Raw genomic sequence first — 15,660 nt, 5'->3', positions numbered from 1 at the left:
AATAATAATAATAATAATAATAATAATAATAATAATAATAATAATAATAATAATAACCATACGCCCCATTAACTACTTTTGTGACAGAACGAGTTTGCTGAGCATTTGGCTGGGTTACAATCCCACCATGGGTGTTCCTGATTATGGTTTTCCGTAGTTTCCCATTTTCACACCAGACAAATGCAGCGACTGCATCTTAGATAAGGCCACAGCTGCTATCTTCCCAGTCTTAGCCATTCCCCGCACTTGCGTCGCCGAAGTGCAACGTTAAACCACTAGCAAAATATAAACTGCTTTTAAGGTTTTCGAAGACGGCAAGGTGCCAAAATTTTGTACCGCACGGGTTGTTTTACGTGCCGGTAAATCTACTGACACGTAGCCGATGTATTTGAGCACCGTCAAATACCACCCGCTGCCGACAGTCGGGTTCAAGCCCAATCTCCCGAATACAACCTCACAAACGAGTGACCCTAACCGCACTCGCTCGGTACCAGCACTGCTTAACGTCTTGAATATGGCAGGTCTCCAGGACTCAAGTTATCTCAGATACCTACGATATTTTCCAACTAGCTGTTACCCGCGGCTTCACTCGCGTGGACTTCGTAATTTGATAAAAGTAATCGTTCCTCGGCATTGCACTAAGACATTATCTAAAAATCCCTAAAGTATAAAGGCTCACCGAAAAATTGAGCTTCATTTACCCCAGAATCTTTTCGTAAACAATGTTTGTAGCATTGCCTTTTGGGGTTAAGATGACCAGCCTTATGGCAAAGCTACATGGGAGAAACTGTCCTCTCCCAAGTTGAAAAGAAATGTGTTTCTTTACTTCTAGAGGAGATTCCAAATACCTATTTCTTCGTCTATAACATCTTCAGTTTTTGAGATATAAGCATCCCCATAAAAATAATTCAACCCATTCATCAGTCCTTACTCCCCCCCACCACGTAAGTGGATTTTCCGAAAACAAAACTATACGCGGTTTTCTTAAATTAGATTGCAAATATCAATTTCCACGTATGTAATGTATTCAGTTTTCAGATATATCCTAATTAAATGATTGGACACCTTTTGCATTCCTTTACACCGTCCCCTGCCCCACTTATGCACATTTTCCGAAAACGTGTTTCTTTATTATTAAACGAGATTCCAAATACCAATTTTTACGTCTGTAAGATGTTAAGTTTTTAGATAGGCCTATACTCATTTTAAAAATTCACCTCATTTTCACTTCTTTAACCCCGCTTTATTAGATTTTCCGAAAGTGTTTCGTTATCTTTACAAGAGATTCCAAATACTAATTTTTACGTCTGCAATATGTTATGTTAAGTTTTTACGTCATACCTTAAAAATTCACCCTGTTTCTAACTTCTTTTCACCTCCCTCCTCCCTTCGGTGGATTTTCCGAAAAGGAAAAAAAATACGTGTTTCTTTATTTTAAAAGTAAATTGCATTTACCGATTTTCACGTGCCAAGTCTCCGAGATATAGACATACTCATTTTAAAAATTCAAAAATCCGCCCTTAGTGAGCACCTACACTGTAATATAATTGCATCCACAAAATTTCATTTACTTTGTGTCCAGTAGTTTTGGCTCGGCGATGATGAATCAGTCAGTCAGTCAGTCAGTCAGTCAGGGCATGCTATTTTATATACTGTATGCTTTTTTTTTTGCTAGGGGCTTTACGTCGCACCGACACAGATAGGTCTTATGGCGACGATGGGATAGGAAAGGCCTAGGAGTTGGAAGGAAGCGGCCGTGGCCGTTGCCTGGTGTGAAAATGGGAAACCACGGAAAACCATCTTCAGGGCTGCCGATAGGGGGATTCGAACCTACTATCTGCCGGATGCAAGCTCACAGCCGCGCGCCTCTACGCGCACGGCCAACTCGCCCGGTATATACTGTATGTAGATATAGCCCTGTAGCAGCTGATGTCTACACTAAGGGCGAAGAAATGAATGAATGAAAATCTACAACATGTTTTCCAGTCAATGACCGTGTCAGGAATGGAATCTTGCGGCCAGGACAGGAATTGTGCCGGCTGCCGAAGCCTGTCGCACTCCTCTGGGGCAATGATTTATGACTGACAGATGAAATGAAATGAAATGATATTGGAGAGTGTTGCTGGAATGAAAGATGACAGAAAAAACACCCGGAGAAAAACGTGTTCCTCCTCCGCTTTGTCCAGCACAAATCTCACATGGAGTGACCAGGATTTGAACCACGGAACCCAGCGGTGAGATGCCGGCTCGCTGCCGCCTGAGCCACGGAGGCTACACTCCGGGTGCAGAATACTTTCAAAATGTCCTAACAGGAGGAAAGCACAAAATATCCACTATTAAGATAAAACGATTCCAAATATGAAATTGAATATGCAGTATGATAGGTGCATAATTGCCGGCCCCATGGTGTAGGGGTAGCGTGCCTCCCTCTTACCCGGAGGCCCCAGGTTCAATTCCCGGCCAAGTCAGGGATTTTTACCTGGATCTGAGGGCTGGTTCGAGGTCCACTCAACTTACGTTATGAGAATTGAGGAGCTATCTGGCGGTGAGGTAGCGGCCCCGGTCTAAAACGGCAAGAATAACGGCCGAGAGGATTCGTCGTGCTGACCACACGACACCTCGTAATCTGCAGGCCTTCGGGATGAGTAGCGGTCGCTTGGTAGGCCAAGACCCTTCGAGGGCTGCACTGCCATGGGGTTAGGTTAGGTTAAGGTGCATGGTTATCTGAAGCCTGCTCAGTGACACGCCACCACACAAGAAAGTGTAGCTTTGATGATAGTGTTGTCGTTTCAGTGAGTTTAGTGTATAAATAGCAGCGGCAAAGGGAATACGAAACTAAGTACTCTGTAAACGATAGAGTTGCATGGGCCATGTACATGTACAATTTCATTCTGAAGACCATAATTACGAACTCCACCATCGGCAGTCCCAAATATGGTTTTCCTTAGTTTCCACATTGCCTGGTAACGCGTCTGGCGTGCAAACAGGTACTCCTGTAGTACCTTTCCTACTCCTCCCTGCTATCTCTTTTTCCCTTAGAAATTAATAGATGTCGGTGGCAATGTAGATTAGTGTCGATTGCCACGCGGGGGGGGGGGGGAAGCTTCAAACCCCCCGGAAAAAAGTCACGTGTTGAGAGGGGACGAGCTTGGCAGTCACAGCGAGAGGAAGTACGTGCTTCTCGCTGACTCACTTTCATCGCCAGGCGATCTGTACTACCCAAGTACGAGTCGAGCCACTTGTACTTCTTGGTACAAACAGGAAAGGAGCAGCATTTGTCTGTGCCAGTGCACTTCTCAGCGCACGGAATATTGTGTACTATGTACACAAATAGAGCATTGTCTACCAACGCTTCTCAGCGCTACTTTTCAAATGTGTTTCAGGCACCCACGGAAATGATGGCGGACAACGGCGAGGGCAGCCTGGTGGAGATGACTGCTACAGAGGCAATCTGCGAGTTTGGGCGCCTCTTCCAGGAGGCCCTACGGTCACCTGTACCGGCGCTGGAGCACAACAAGTAGCCGGAGCCGAAGCAGGAGGCGCCGGAGATAGAGGTGGAGACGGAGCCGTACAGGGACGTGTGTGATCCCCCTAACGGCTTTTTCTTCTCTGAGAGCTACACGGTGCCGGAATATGAGGCGCTTCTCGTCTACTACAGGCCGGGGCGCCCTGTTCTTTCTGAGCGGGGCCTAGTCTTGGAGAGAATGCGGCGCCCTCTCCACGGAGGCAAGAAGATCTCGACAATTGTGTCTGTCGAGAGCTTTCTACCAAGAGGCCTCATCATCAGGCATCACGACCACGAGCGGATGCGCAACGTGGAGAAGGAGCTCTCTACTCTTTTTCAGGTTGTCCGACTACAAGGTAGGGACGGCGTGTCAGGGATGAACGCCGGCGCCCTCAGGAGGACGGCCGAGACGGACACCAAGGAGGCCAGCACCCAGATGCCGAAGAGGCTAAGGCATAAGGCGGTTAATACCGACTTAGTCCAAGCCACCCAGCCGGAGACCAACGACGCCACCACTCAGGTAGTGCGCGCCGCCCTGCGGAGCCGCGACTGTGTGACCCAGGCCGAGCATTTCGGTTCCGCCAGGTGGACGCAGACGGAGGTCCCGAGGCCCACTACGGTGAAGTGAACGCAGAGCAAGGCCAACCAGGAAGGGCCTATTACTTGGGCGCAATCCAGGGCCCCTGACAGTGGACGGTATCACAGCAGTGGAGGAGGTCGCCCCTGGCGTTCGGAGGCTGCAATCCAGGCCCGGCCTGCCAGCGTGTCTGTCGAGGTGCAGACATCGATGTGCGCCCCATAGGACAGGGAACGCAGTCGGGTGTCAGCATCGACCGACGGGATCACCCGATACCCCAGGGTCAACAGGCTGGGAGGAGGGCCACCAGGACGAGGCCAACCGGCTTCTCATCGCAGTTGCCCTGTTTACCGGCCCATGACGCGGGCAGAGAGAAAGGAGGCCTGGCGTTATGTCCCACCCCCATCTAGGAGGCCCCGCCTTGGTTGGCTTGGCATCATTTTCCGGGATCGGAGACAGGGTACGACGGACCCCAAGGAGGCGGAGCGGTGCGGCGGGCCCTAGTGGGTATTGACGCATGGATCTGCAACCGGCAAGGCCCGCGCTAGTCACAGCAGTGCCCAGACGGACTGACCCCTTGATAACTGGACTGGCGAGATTATGGATCATTGCTGGTACATGATACCTTATCTCAACTAACACAAACACCTGGACCTATGCAGCAACCATTTCTTTGCATGTGCTATCAGAATTTATCAGGTTTTACATGTAGGCACTTTCATTTTACGCCTATGTGTTCTTCCTGACCCTTAATACCACGCTTCAACACCACCTTACCAACACAAACCTTGTCTGGTAACGCGTCTGACGTGCAAACAGGCAGGTACTCCTGTAGTACCTTCCTTCTCCTCCCTGTTATCTCTTTTCTCCTTAGAAATTAAAAGCATGTCGGAGGCAATGTAAATTAGTGTCGATTTCCACGCGGGGGAATGCCCCCCCCCCACGAAAAAAGAGTCACATGTTGAGAGAGGACGAGCTTGGCAGTCACAGCGAGAGGACCTACGTGCTTTCCGCTGACTCATTCCCTTCGCCAGGTGATCTGTACTTTCCAAGTACTAGTCAGACAACTGTACTTGTTGGTACATTTCTGAAAGAGCTTTGTCTAAGCTGAAGCACTTCTCATTGCTCGTATTCTCTTTCAGGGGATTTATTTCAGGAGGACTAGGATGATTACAGCGGACAACGAGACGGAGTTGGACGTCTACAGGGACAGGTGTGACACCCCTGGTACCTTCCAGTTCCGGGAGACCAGAGCGACCTCGGTGAACCAGGCTCCCTTCCTGTACTACGGGGAGGGGTACGACGCATTCATAGAAAGGGACATAGTCCTCTATATGATGCGCAACTCCTCTACCGGGGTACCAAAGGTATCACCTTTTCGGTATACAGAGAGCTTTCTCCCGAGAGGCCTGATCATCCGGCACCAGAGCGAGGAGCACCTGGAAAGTTTGGCGAAGGAGCTTTCCGTCCGTTTCGAAGTCGTCCGACTACCAGGGAGGGATGGCGCAGCAGCGGTGAACGCCGGAGCCATCGGGATGGAGACCAGCTCATCTGCCACCCAGACGGCCATGAAGGACAGATAGCTGAGGAATAAGGCGGTTAATACCGACTTAGGCCTCCTGTCCACACCGGAGACCAGCGACACCACCACGGAGGTGGAGCACGTCGGCCCCTGGCGCCGTGACTGTGCGACCCAGGCCGAGCGGCTCGGCACTGCGAAGTGGACGCAATCACCCCTCCAAGGGCCACCTCTGGGAGGTGGACGCAGGCCAAGGCCTACCAGGAAGGGCCTACTACCAGGGCGCAATCTAGGTAGGCGTTCCAGACGGCGGACGGCAGTAGTGGAGGACGCCCCCTGGCGTTCGGAGGCTGGTTCACAAGGCCCGGCCTGCCAGCGAGTCTGTCATGTTGCAGACATCGATGTGCGCCCCACATGACAGGGAAGGCAATCAGGTGTCGGCAACGACCGACGCCGCCGCCGCCACCAGCCAGGAGGAGGGAGAAGCCGCCACTGCAGCGGAGCGACCCGCTATCCCAGGGCCACGAGGCCGGGAGGAGGGCCATCAGGACGATGCATCTTCCCCGGCCGAGAAGAGACTGCCCCAGCCAGGAAGCAGGCACCGCTCCCGCACCTGGAAGAAAAAGGAGAGGGCCACCCAGCCGCAGCCCAGGACTGCTCCCAGGACAGCAGTCAACCGAGTAGCCAATCAGGAGGGCACCTCAGTGGGTAGTGGCAGTCAGATGAGATCGAAACTTCCCCCTCGGCAGCTCTTTCAGTGTTTCCGCTGCGTCAGGATAGGTGTGGGCTATTACTGAGGTGCAACCGTTGTGGGTTGATCATCACTACACGGTCTGCGGGACACTTAAAGCGACGCTGGGTTGCGCCAACTGCGTGGGGGGGGGGGCCACCAGACCACGCATCGCAGCTGCCCTGTTTATTGGGCAATGGCGCGGGCAGAGAGGAAGGAGGTCCGGCGTCATGTCCCATCCCCATCCAGGAGGCCCTCGCCTTGGCGGGCTTGGCCTCATTCTCGGGAATCGGAGACTGGGTACGAGGGACCCCAAGGAGGTGGAGCGGTGCGGCAGGCCCTAGTGGCTCTCGGCGCATCGCTCCGCAACCGGCAAGACTCGCGTGAGTCACGGCAGTACCCCGACGGATTGATCCCCTGATAACTGGACTACCGAGCTCGATAGCTGCAGTCGCTTAAGTGCGGCCAGTATCCCGTAATCGGGAGTTAGTGTGTTCGAGCCCCACTGTCGGCAGCCCTGGAGATGGTTTTCCGTGGTTTCCCATTTTCACACCAGGCAAATGCCGGGGCTGTACCTTAATTAAGGCCACGGCCGCTTCCCTCCACTTCCTAGACCTTTCGTATCCCATCGTCGCCATAAGATATATCTGTGTCGGTGCGACGTAAAGCAGATAGCAAAAAAAAAAAAAAAAAAAAAAAAAAGCTGGACTAGCGATAATATACCTCATGACTGGTACATGATACCTTTTCTCATTTAACACAAACACCTGGACCTATCCAGAAACCACATCCTTTTGCATGTGCTATCAAAATCTGTCAGGTTTTACACGTAGGCTCTTTCTTTTTCCGCCTATGTGGTTTAGCTAACCCTTAATACCACACCTTAACACCACCCTACCAACACAAACCTTGCCTGGTAACGCGTCTGACGTCCAAATAGTCAGGTACTCCTGTAGTACCTTTCCCACTCCTCCCTGCTCTCTCTTTTCTCCTTAGAAACTAATAGCATGTCGGAGGCAATGTAGATTAGTGTCGATTGCCACGCGGGGCAGCAGGCTTCGGGAGCCCCCCCGAAGAAAAATGTCACGTGTTGAGTGATCACTGTGAAAGGCACGGGAATGCCACGTCCTCATTACTCGTGTGCAACAACGTTAAACGCAACTAGCAGGATTTGAAAGGGCCTCATTTTGTGTCTCAGTTTGTCCGGCTGTTCAAATTGTGCAATATCAAGATTTGTGAGGCGTTATGATGTGACAGTGGCTCGATGTTGGACTGCATGGGAACGTGAGGGCAGGCATACTCGTCGTCACGTTTCCGGTCGACCACGTCTGGCCACCGCAAAGAAGGATCGGCGTATTCAGCACCAAGCACAGCGTGACCCCTTCACATCTGCACCTGACATCTGATAACAAATAATGAACACTCTGCAACATTCTGTGTCATCCTGCAGCATTGGTCAGATACTAGCAGCAACCAGACTAGAGAATTACCGTCGCACGCCTAGGCTGCTGTTAACATCACAACACAAACGGCTGCGTTTGGAGTTGTGCCGTGACCGGGAAGCATGGACTGCTGATGAATGGCATCGCACTGTGTTCGACGAATCGCGGTTCTGCACTACACCGGATGGTCATCATCTGCGAGTATGGCGGCGACCTGGGGAGAGGTCCCATCCTTCTAATGTCTTGAAGAAGCACAGCTGTGTTACTCCTGGCATCATGGTAGGGGATCCATCGGGTATGACTTCAGGTCACGGTTGGTAGTGATTGAGGAAACTCTGACGCCACCTGGACATCCTGCGTACTTATGTGTTACCTCTCATGCCACAGTATCGTGGTGCCATTTTTCAACAGGACAATGCTCGTCCATACAGGGCATGTGTCTCTATGAACTGTCTGCATGGTTTTGAAGTACTTCCGTGGCCAGCAAAATCCTTAGATGTTTCGCCGGTAGAACATGTGTGGGACCAGCTGGACGTCAACTCCGTCCCAGTGCTAGTATCCAGGATATCAAAGAACAGTGACCACTGTTGTGGGCCAGCTTGCCTCAGGAGCGGTTACAACGGCATTATGACACCCTTCCGAACAGAATTAGTGCTTCAACTTTTTTGTCTAGGTGCTTCAACTTGTTTTGTCTGGCAGTGTCTCAGTTGCCAAAAAACCGTAGTCAGGTTGCCATTTACCGTCCTGCCCTTGTGTCACGTTCAAGAAACAAGTCTCAAATAACTGAGCTCGATGGCTGCAGTCGCTTAAGTGCGGCCAGTGTCCAGAATTCGGGAGATAGTGGGTTCGAATCCCATTGTCGGCAGCCCTGAAGATGGTTTTCCGTCGTTTCCCATTTTCACACCAGGCAAATGCTGGAGCTGTATCTTATTAAAGCCACGGCCACTTCCTTCCCACTCCTAGCCCTTTCCTGTCCTATCGTCGCCATAAGACCTATCTGTGCCTGAGCGACGTAAAGCAACTTGTAAAAAAAAAAGCAAAGCCATTCCTAATGCAGGCAGTCCCTGTTATAAATGGTGTAAAAATTTCACTCATAGAATCGGCTGCTGCGTGCAATTCAAGTGGGCTTGGCAGACTGACATGTAACAGCAACTTTTGGCTCTGTGAGGAAAGCAACGGGAAACTACTTCACTTGTCATTCCTCTAGTACGCAACTTCACTGACACCTAGGCCATCTATGACAGCTGATGCGGAGCTGTTGAGGATCTAACTAGCCTTCGGGCTGAGTGCTCAGCAAACATACAATAAATTATTAATGCTATTGGTAGATGTTCGACAGCAAACGCCGGTTTCAGAAAAATACAACACTCCCCTCTTCTTCACCGTATTCTTCTTCTTCTTATTCTTGTCTGCCACCTTCAAGGGGACGCGTGTGTGCTCTGCATCATACATGCAGACCATTTTTACAGCCGAATGCCCTTCCTGACTACACAATTTGAAGAGACCTGATCAACTATCACGTGTTTCTAAGGTGGTCATCTGAGTGATATGTTGTGTGTAAATGAAGAGGTGTGTGTCAAGATAAACTTCCAGCCCCCGAGCCGGAGGAATCAATCAGACGCAGCGAATGACCCGGCCGGGAATCGTACCCGGCACACTTTGAATAGACCATTCAACCTAACAATACTCCTCCCCAATATTTATCAAGAGAAATGCATGCGAGCGGACCACTTACCTGCGTTGTTGATCAGCAGATGGATGGCTGGTTCTGTTTTCAGCAGCAGCTCGGAACACTTGCGGACAGACGTGAGGGACGCCAAGTCAAGGTGCACCACCCGAACAACTCCTGCCCCTTGGAGATCCTTAGTCTGTTGGCGGATGTCCTCAGCAGCCTCTTGAGCCTTCTTTAGGTCTCGACACGCCATGATGACTCGAGCACCTGGTACAAACAAACACCTGACCTAGTTAAATATGATGACTCGAGCACCTGGTACAAGCAAACACCTGACCTAGTTAAATATGATGACTCGAGCACCTGGTACAAACAAACACCTGACCTAGTTAAACGTGATGATTCGAGCATCTGATACAAACACTTATCTCTGTAAAACATTGATGACTCCATCATCTGATACATACACCTATCTCTGTAAAGCATGATGATTCGAGCACCTGATACAAACAGCTATCTTAGTAAAACATGATGACTCGAGCACCCGATACGATGAGTCGAGCACCTGATGCAAAGACACTCTCATGCCTGCAGTAAACATAATCTTGAATGGATAGTACAGCCAGGTATAAAATCCTACTAGGGCCGATGACCTCAATGTTAGGCCCCTTTAAACAACAAGCAATAAGCATCATAAAATCCTACTTCATCAATCGAGAAAAGTGCCTTTCGTTACTGAGAACATTCTTCGAGGATCCTGTCTCTTCATTAATACGCAATCTTTCACATTTCATAATGATCCACTGAAGATGAAGGGCGACATAACGCCAGCAATTGAATGGATGGATGCAATGAGTGACGTGCGAAGAAGTCTTCTTGAAAGAAAATCCCATCCGTTTATTCCTAGTAAACTGAGAACGTTCTTAACTTCACACTTGGCTTTAACAGTGTGAAAGTAGCAGAGGTAACAGCAGTGCTAGTAATATCAATCCTCACTCCTTATTTCTCTAGTGGCATGCTGAGTTGTTCAGGCAGTAGGGCGCTGGCTTTCTGAGTCTAATTAATTCTAGTTGTACTTTAAAATACTCGAATACGTCAGCATCATATGCGTTCAGCACCTCTTGTGGGACGGAACTCCGGCACCTTGGCGTTTCCGAAACCCGTAAAAGTAGTTACTGAGGCGTAAAGCCAATAACACCGTTGTAATTTCTCTAGTGTGCCTCGCCAATGATGCCAAGCTATGAAGATGATGCTGAATTTGTTGGAGATCAGCCATCCTTCGAACTGAGGACTCAACCAACTGTGCCTGTAATCTTGCATATTTAGTACTTTGTAATATCCCTACATGTTACAAACGTCAGGCATCTATTCTGTGATGAAAACCATGATACAAACAAACGATCTTTACAATAGTTGTATACAAAAGCGGTTTGCTGACGATGTAAAACTTGGTTGCTATCAGGAATTGTCGGACGTTGCACACTGACCTGCTGATAAACGGCCCTCATGGAAAGCGAACGCAACAGACCAAAACCACTGAGATTCAATTATTGCTGTAAAAGCCATAAGGTATGTGCCGAACAAGCAAGGCAGGACTCGTCCAGTCTGCTGTCTGCCTGCTGCTCATAGTGCTGGAATACTTCAAGTCGTCCCTCTACGCATGAAGTTCTAGGAACAACTGCAGCCGTAGATATCTCCGGTGCTGAAGTAGCTGATGCAATTAGCGCCTTTAAGACATGTCCCAGTGCTGCAGACTATATGGAACCGTGTGTACAGAGACTACTGCACTGAGTGTTTGTGAAGTGACAGTGTGATCCGTAAGGCTCCCTTCACATACACCGGTTTTGACCGACCGTCAATATTGACCGGCCGCTCTGAGTTCCATTTTCACACTTGCCGGTTGAAACCGGACGTTCAGTCATACGCCAGCTCTCGTACAGTATGGATCATAGTAGTATTATCGCCACATGAATAGACGTTTCCGAAAAAACAAAAGGAATAGAATTCGTTGGGTTCAGCCAATAAATTAAAAGAGGGGCGAATCAGGTCTGTTTTATACGCTATTCGAAGATCTAAGAAAAGATGGGAAAAAGCTCTTTAACTATTTTCGTATGTCAGTTTCTGATATTGGTGCCGTCAAGTGGCAAATATCAAAGGTTTAAGACCAAACAGTGTCTGTGTTTGTTTAAAATGCAATCATGGAAAGATGTTTCTGTACTTAGGCCATCACTTGCAATAAAAGTTACTTACCAAATATGTTTTTTACATTATCACTCAATTCTCCAAAATCTTCCTTCAGACCTTAACATACTTCCTTCCACCCCTTCCTTGTACCATCGCGATCTTTGTAAATATCACTTGACTTACCCCACAGTACAGATCTGGCCTCAACCAACAATATCAATACGTAGTTCTAGGATAGAGGGCCTACATCAATTTTGACGTCCTCCATATTTACACTCAACTGTACTTTGTGAGAGCAGACGGACGATTGATGGCCGGTGTGTGTGAAAACGCTCATACTATCACGCGCACCACGCAACCGGATCCTCCAGTGAGTGTGTCCGGCTGCTACCCGGCACCGGCGCGTGTGAAAGCTATAATGCTTTTGCATAATCCACTACTTCGTCCAGCATGAACCGGCCGGTCGAAACCGGTGTGTGTGAAGGGAGCCTAACAGCCATGTGTAATAGATCTCTTTACTCTCATTCAGTGGCGTAACGGGGCCGTTGGTATTCTACTTGTCTGCGAGTTCACCCTTCCCCTGTCCAACGATTCCGAATTCCCATCACTATGGCTGCATTCCTTCCAACACGAAAGTCAATGTCTCGGAAATACAATCCATAGCCTTCTCCCACGATCTAAGAGACGTCCTGGCTTGGCTGTCGTAACCTTCGGGAAGGCATATTTCAGCCGTCTGTGCACACGAACAGTGAGAAAACTCACTTCCACCTCCGCCTATCGGAAACCCGTGGAAGTACTTAATGGAGCATAATACCAATAAGATACCCCGTCATGCTCTTTCCAACGACTTATTACATGTCACAACCAACAATACCTCGCAGTTTAATCGCTGCAAGTGATTTGTTTTCTGAAGGATCAGCTTGCGGATTTAAAATATAGATTATTTAATCTTTCGCTCAAGGAACAAGTTTGAAATGCACTTGAACTGAGTGACATGCATTTTGCGCTTATAGATTCGTGTTTATTTCTTCGAAGATTTTCGGCGTGGGCTATTTGGGTAGGAGTAATAAAGTGCCTGGTGGTTGATATCTGTAGATGAATATCACATTTCTAAAAAAATTTAGTTATGAAGGAAAAGTTTGTAGTTCTTAACTTTAAGTGTTTTAACAAGAATTTACAATTACAGATCTTATTCTTCATTATGAGAGCTTTATTATCAATTCATAGTATTTGAAGTTCGAATAAAGCGTCGCCAATTACTATCCTGATGGTCCTGATGTTCATTTTCAGAGGTATAAGGTTGAAAGAGTCCATCTCTGTGGTTAGTGTGATTAGCTGCCACCTTCGGAGGCCCGGGTTTGATTCCCGGCTCTGCCACGAAATTTGAAAAGTGGTAGGAGGATTGGAACGTCCTCCGCTCAGCCTCGATATGTCAACTGAGTACAGGAGGTTCAGTTCCCACCTCAGCCATCCTCGAAGTGGTTTTCCGTGGTTCCGACTTCTCATCCAGGCAAATACCGGGATAGTACCTTACTTAAGGCCGCGGCAGTTTAATTCCCTCTTTCTTGCCTATCCCCTCTTAATATTCTCATCCCCCACAAGGCTCCTGTTCTACTTAGCAGGTGAGGATACCTGGGTGAGGTACTGGTCCTCCCCAATTTTGTCCCCGACCAAATGTCTCACGCTCCAGGACACTGACCGTGAGGCGGTAGAGGTGGGATCCCTCGCTGAGTCCGGGGGAAAACCAACCCTAGAGGGTAAACGGATGAAATAAGCAAATAAAATGTCAACAGAAATGTGGAAATCGTGGATTCAATAGTAAGATTAGAAAGCTTCCTAATTTATATAAGATAGCGCCTACAGGTCTGACAGAGTTCCATAAAAAAACAATGCTCTGCTGCTGTTCAGCACAGTTGTACCGCATGCTTCACATACATACAGCTCAGTATATTGGGTGGCTTAAAGTCACATATGCTTTGGAGAACAAAATTTCCAGTTCTAACTCTGATGTGTTGGCAAACTCTCTGCTTTACCTGTGCTACTGTTACTAAAGAAAAATGCTACAGGTTCAGATCAGAAGTAAACAAGTCCTCCTACCACTCACTACTTTTAGCACGCGGGGATTAAATGATTGTACATGAGGGCTACTTGTTTAAATTATGACTTTGCTCACAGCAGAGCTTAGCAAATGATGTTTGTTATTGCAGGCATCGTCAATCGAGAGCGAAATGACTTCGGAGCCAGTTTGCTCCCCGCTCTCGAGGAACGAGAGCAGATTAGCGAGCAAGTAGGGGAAGACGTAGGGGAAGTGCAAGACGTATGTACTGAAGGCCAGTGGCGCAAGTACAGTACAGCCGCGGTATGCAACCCGCCTGACTGCTGGTCTCTTGTCACGTGACAAACACCCGTCCCGAGCGGAGCAAGTAACACCGGCTCTCTAGAGCAAGTACGTGATGACGTCTGTGTTATTGGATGGCGAAGGAGCGATACAGTAACCCGGCTAGTTGGCAGATATGCCCTTAGTGGATGGAAAAGTCGAAGAAATGGATTTCTTTTTGTGGGGATACATGCGTGATACAATTAACGCAATATTGATTGCTAACAGGAATGATCGTTTGGAAGGATTAGGGGAGAAAATATAAGTGGAACACCCCTGATGCTGTTGACGGTGCACAAAAGTGTTAGGAAGCGTATAGTGGTTGGTGTGAAACAAGAGTGTGCGTATTTTGAACATATTTTGGCACTACGTAATAACGAAATTGCACTGTTTATTCACGTTTTTCCTTGTTCCATTACTCGAGGCTTTCACCCTTACAGTAGACCATCCCGCTGCATACTGTAGGTAAAGCAGAGATGTCTGCACATCGGGAGTTTGGTCTGAAAATCTACTACTCCGGAGCGCCTGTTACTTTAGGCCACACAGCTTACTGATCAGTATGTATCTGAAGCATGCGGTATGATGAGATACTTCTGAAGTCTTCTACGAGAAGCAAGTGTGGTCCGTTATTCTTTTCTTTTTTGCTAGTGGCTTTACGTCGCACCGACACAGATAGGTCTTATAGCGACGGTGGGATAGGAAAGGCCTAGGAGTTAGAAGGAAGCGGCCGTGGCCTTAATTAAGGTGCAGCCCCAGCATTTGCCTGGTGAGAAAATGGGAAACCACGGAAAACCATCTTCAGGGCTGCCGACAGTGGGATTCGAACCCACTATCTCCCGGATGCAAGGTCACAGCCCCGCGCTCCTAACCGCACGGCCAACTCGCCCGGTGGTCCTTTATTCTAGTACACAAAGAGTGAAAACATAGAAAGGCAAATAATAAGGAGAGAATGCAATAGCAAGAACTTGTAGAACTTCGTAAAATATGTAGAACTTTGGCAATAAAGAATGAATTCTTAACAACAAGGGAAATGAGAGGGATGATTGGAGTATGCAAGATTAAGGCCATAAGACAAAAAATGAGGAAAATCGATGTATTTTATGGACTAAAGATATGGAAGTAGCACATCTACTAAAAGACTGTAATGAAATAAGAAAGATCAGCTATTCAGATATGTATGAGAAGGAGATTGGTAAAATCGAAAATGAATCTGAACTTTTCACTCTTGTTAAATTATTAAATAGAGAATGAAAGACAACAGGGAGAAGAGCAAAACTATGTAATATTATAAGAGGAATGTGGGAAAAGACACCTAAAGAAGGTGAAAACAGAGAAGATGCATGTAGTCAGTAGTAAGGATATGGCATGTATTAGTAAGGTAAAGGCCGGGCTGAGTGGCTCAGACGGTTGAGGCGCTGGCCTTCTGACCCCAACTTGGCAGGTTCGATCACGGCTCAGTCCGGTGGTATTTGAAGGTGCTCAAATACGTCAGCCTCATGTCGGTAGATTCACTGGCACGTAAATGAACTCCTGCGGGACTAAATTCCGGCACCTCGGCGTCTCCGAAAACCGTAAAAGTAGTTGGTGGGACGTAAAGCAAATAACATTATTATTATTATTAGTAAGGTAAGGTAGTATTCTGCCCGAAAGCAGG

General features: G+C 48.2%; 1 protein-coding gene across 5 annotated transcripts in view; it reads right to left on the bottom strand.

The window, feature by feature from the left end:
• Window positions 1-15,660, bottom strand: part of LOC136864755 (retinol dehydrogenase 11) — a 391,683-nt gene that overhangs the window by 109,090 nt on the left and 266,933 nt on the right. For all 5 annotated transcript variants that reach the window (XM_068226403.1, XM_067142114.2, XM_068226404.1 and 2 more), the window contains exon 3: window positions 9,509-9,712. In XM_068226403.1, the coding sequence (XP_068082504.1) occupies window positions 9,509-9,712 (204 nt within the window). The remainder of the gene's footprint in view (window positions 1-9,508; window positions 9,713-15,660) is intronic.

The sequence above is a fragment of the Anabrus simplex genome, chromosome 2 (assembly GCF_040414725.1).
Source record: "Anabrus simplex isolate iqAnaSimp1 chromosome 2, ASM4041472v1, whole genome shotgun sequence".
Classification (NCBI taxonomy): domain Eukaryota; kingdom Metazoa; phylum Arthropoda; class Insecta; order Orthoptera; family Tettigoniidae; genus Anabrus; species Anabrus simplex.
Note: the sequence above shows the minus strand (reverse complement) of the source record. Positions and strands in the feature narration are given on the sequence as shown.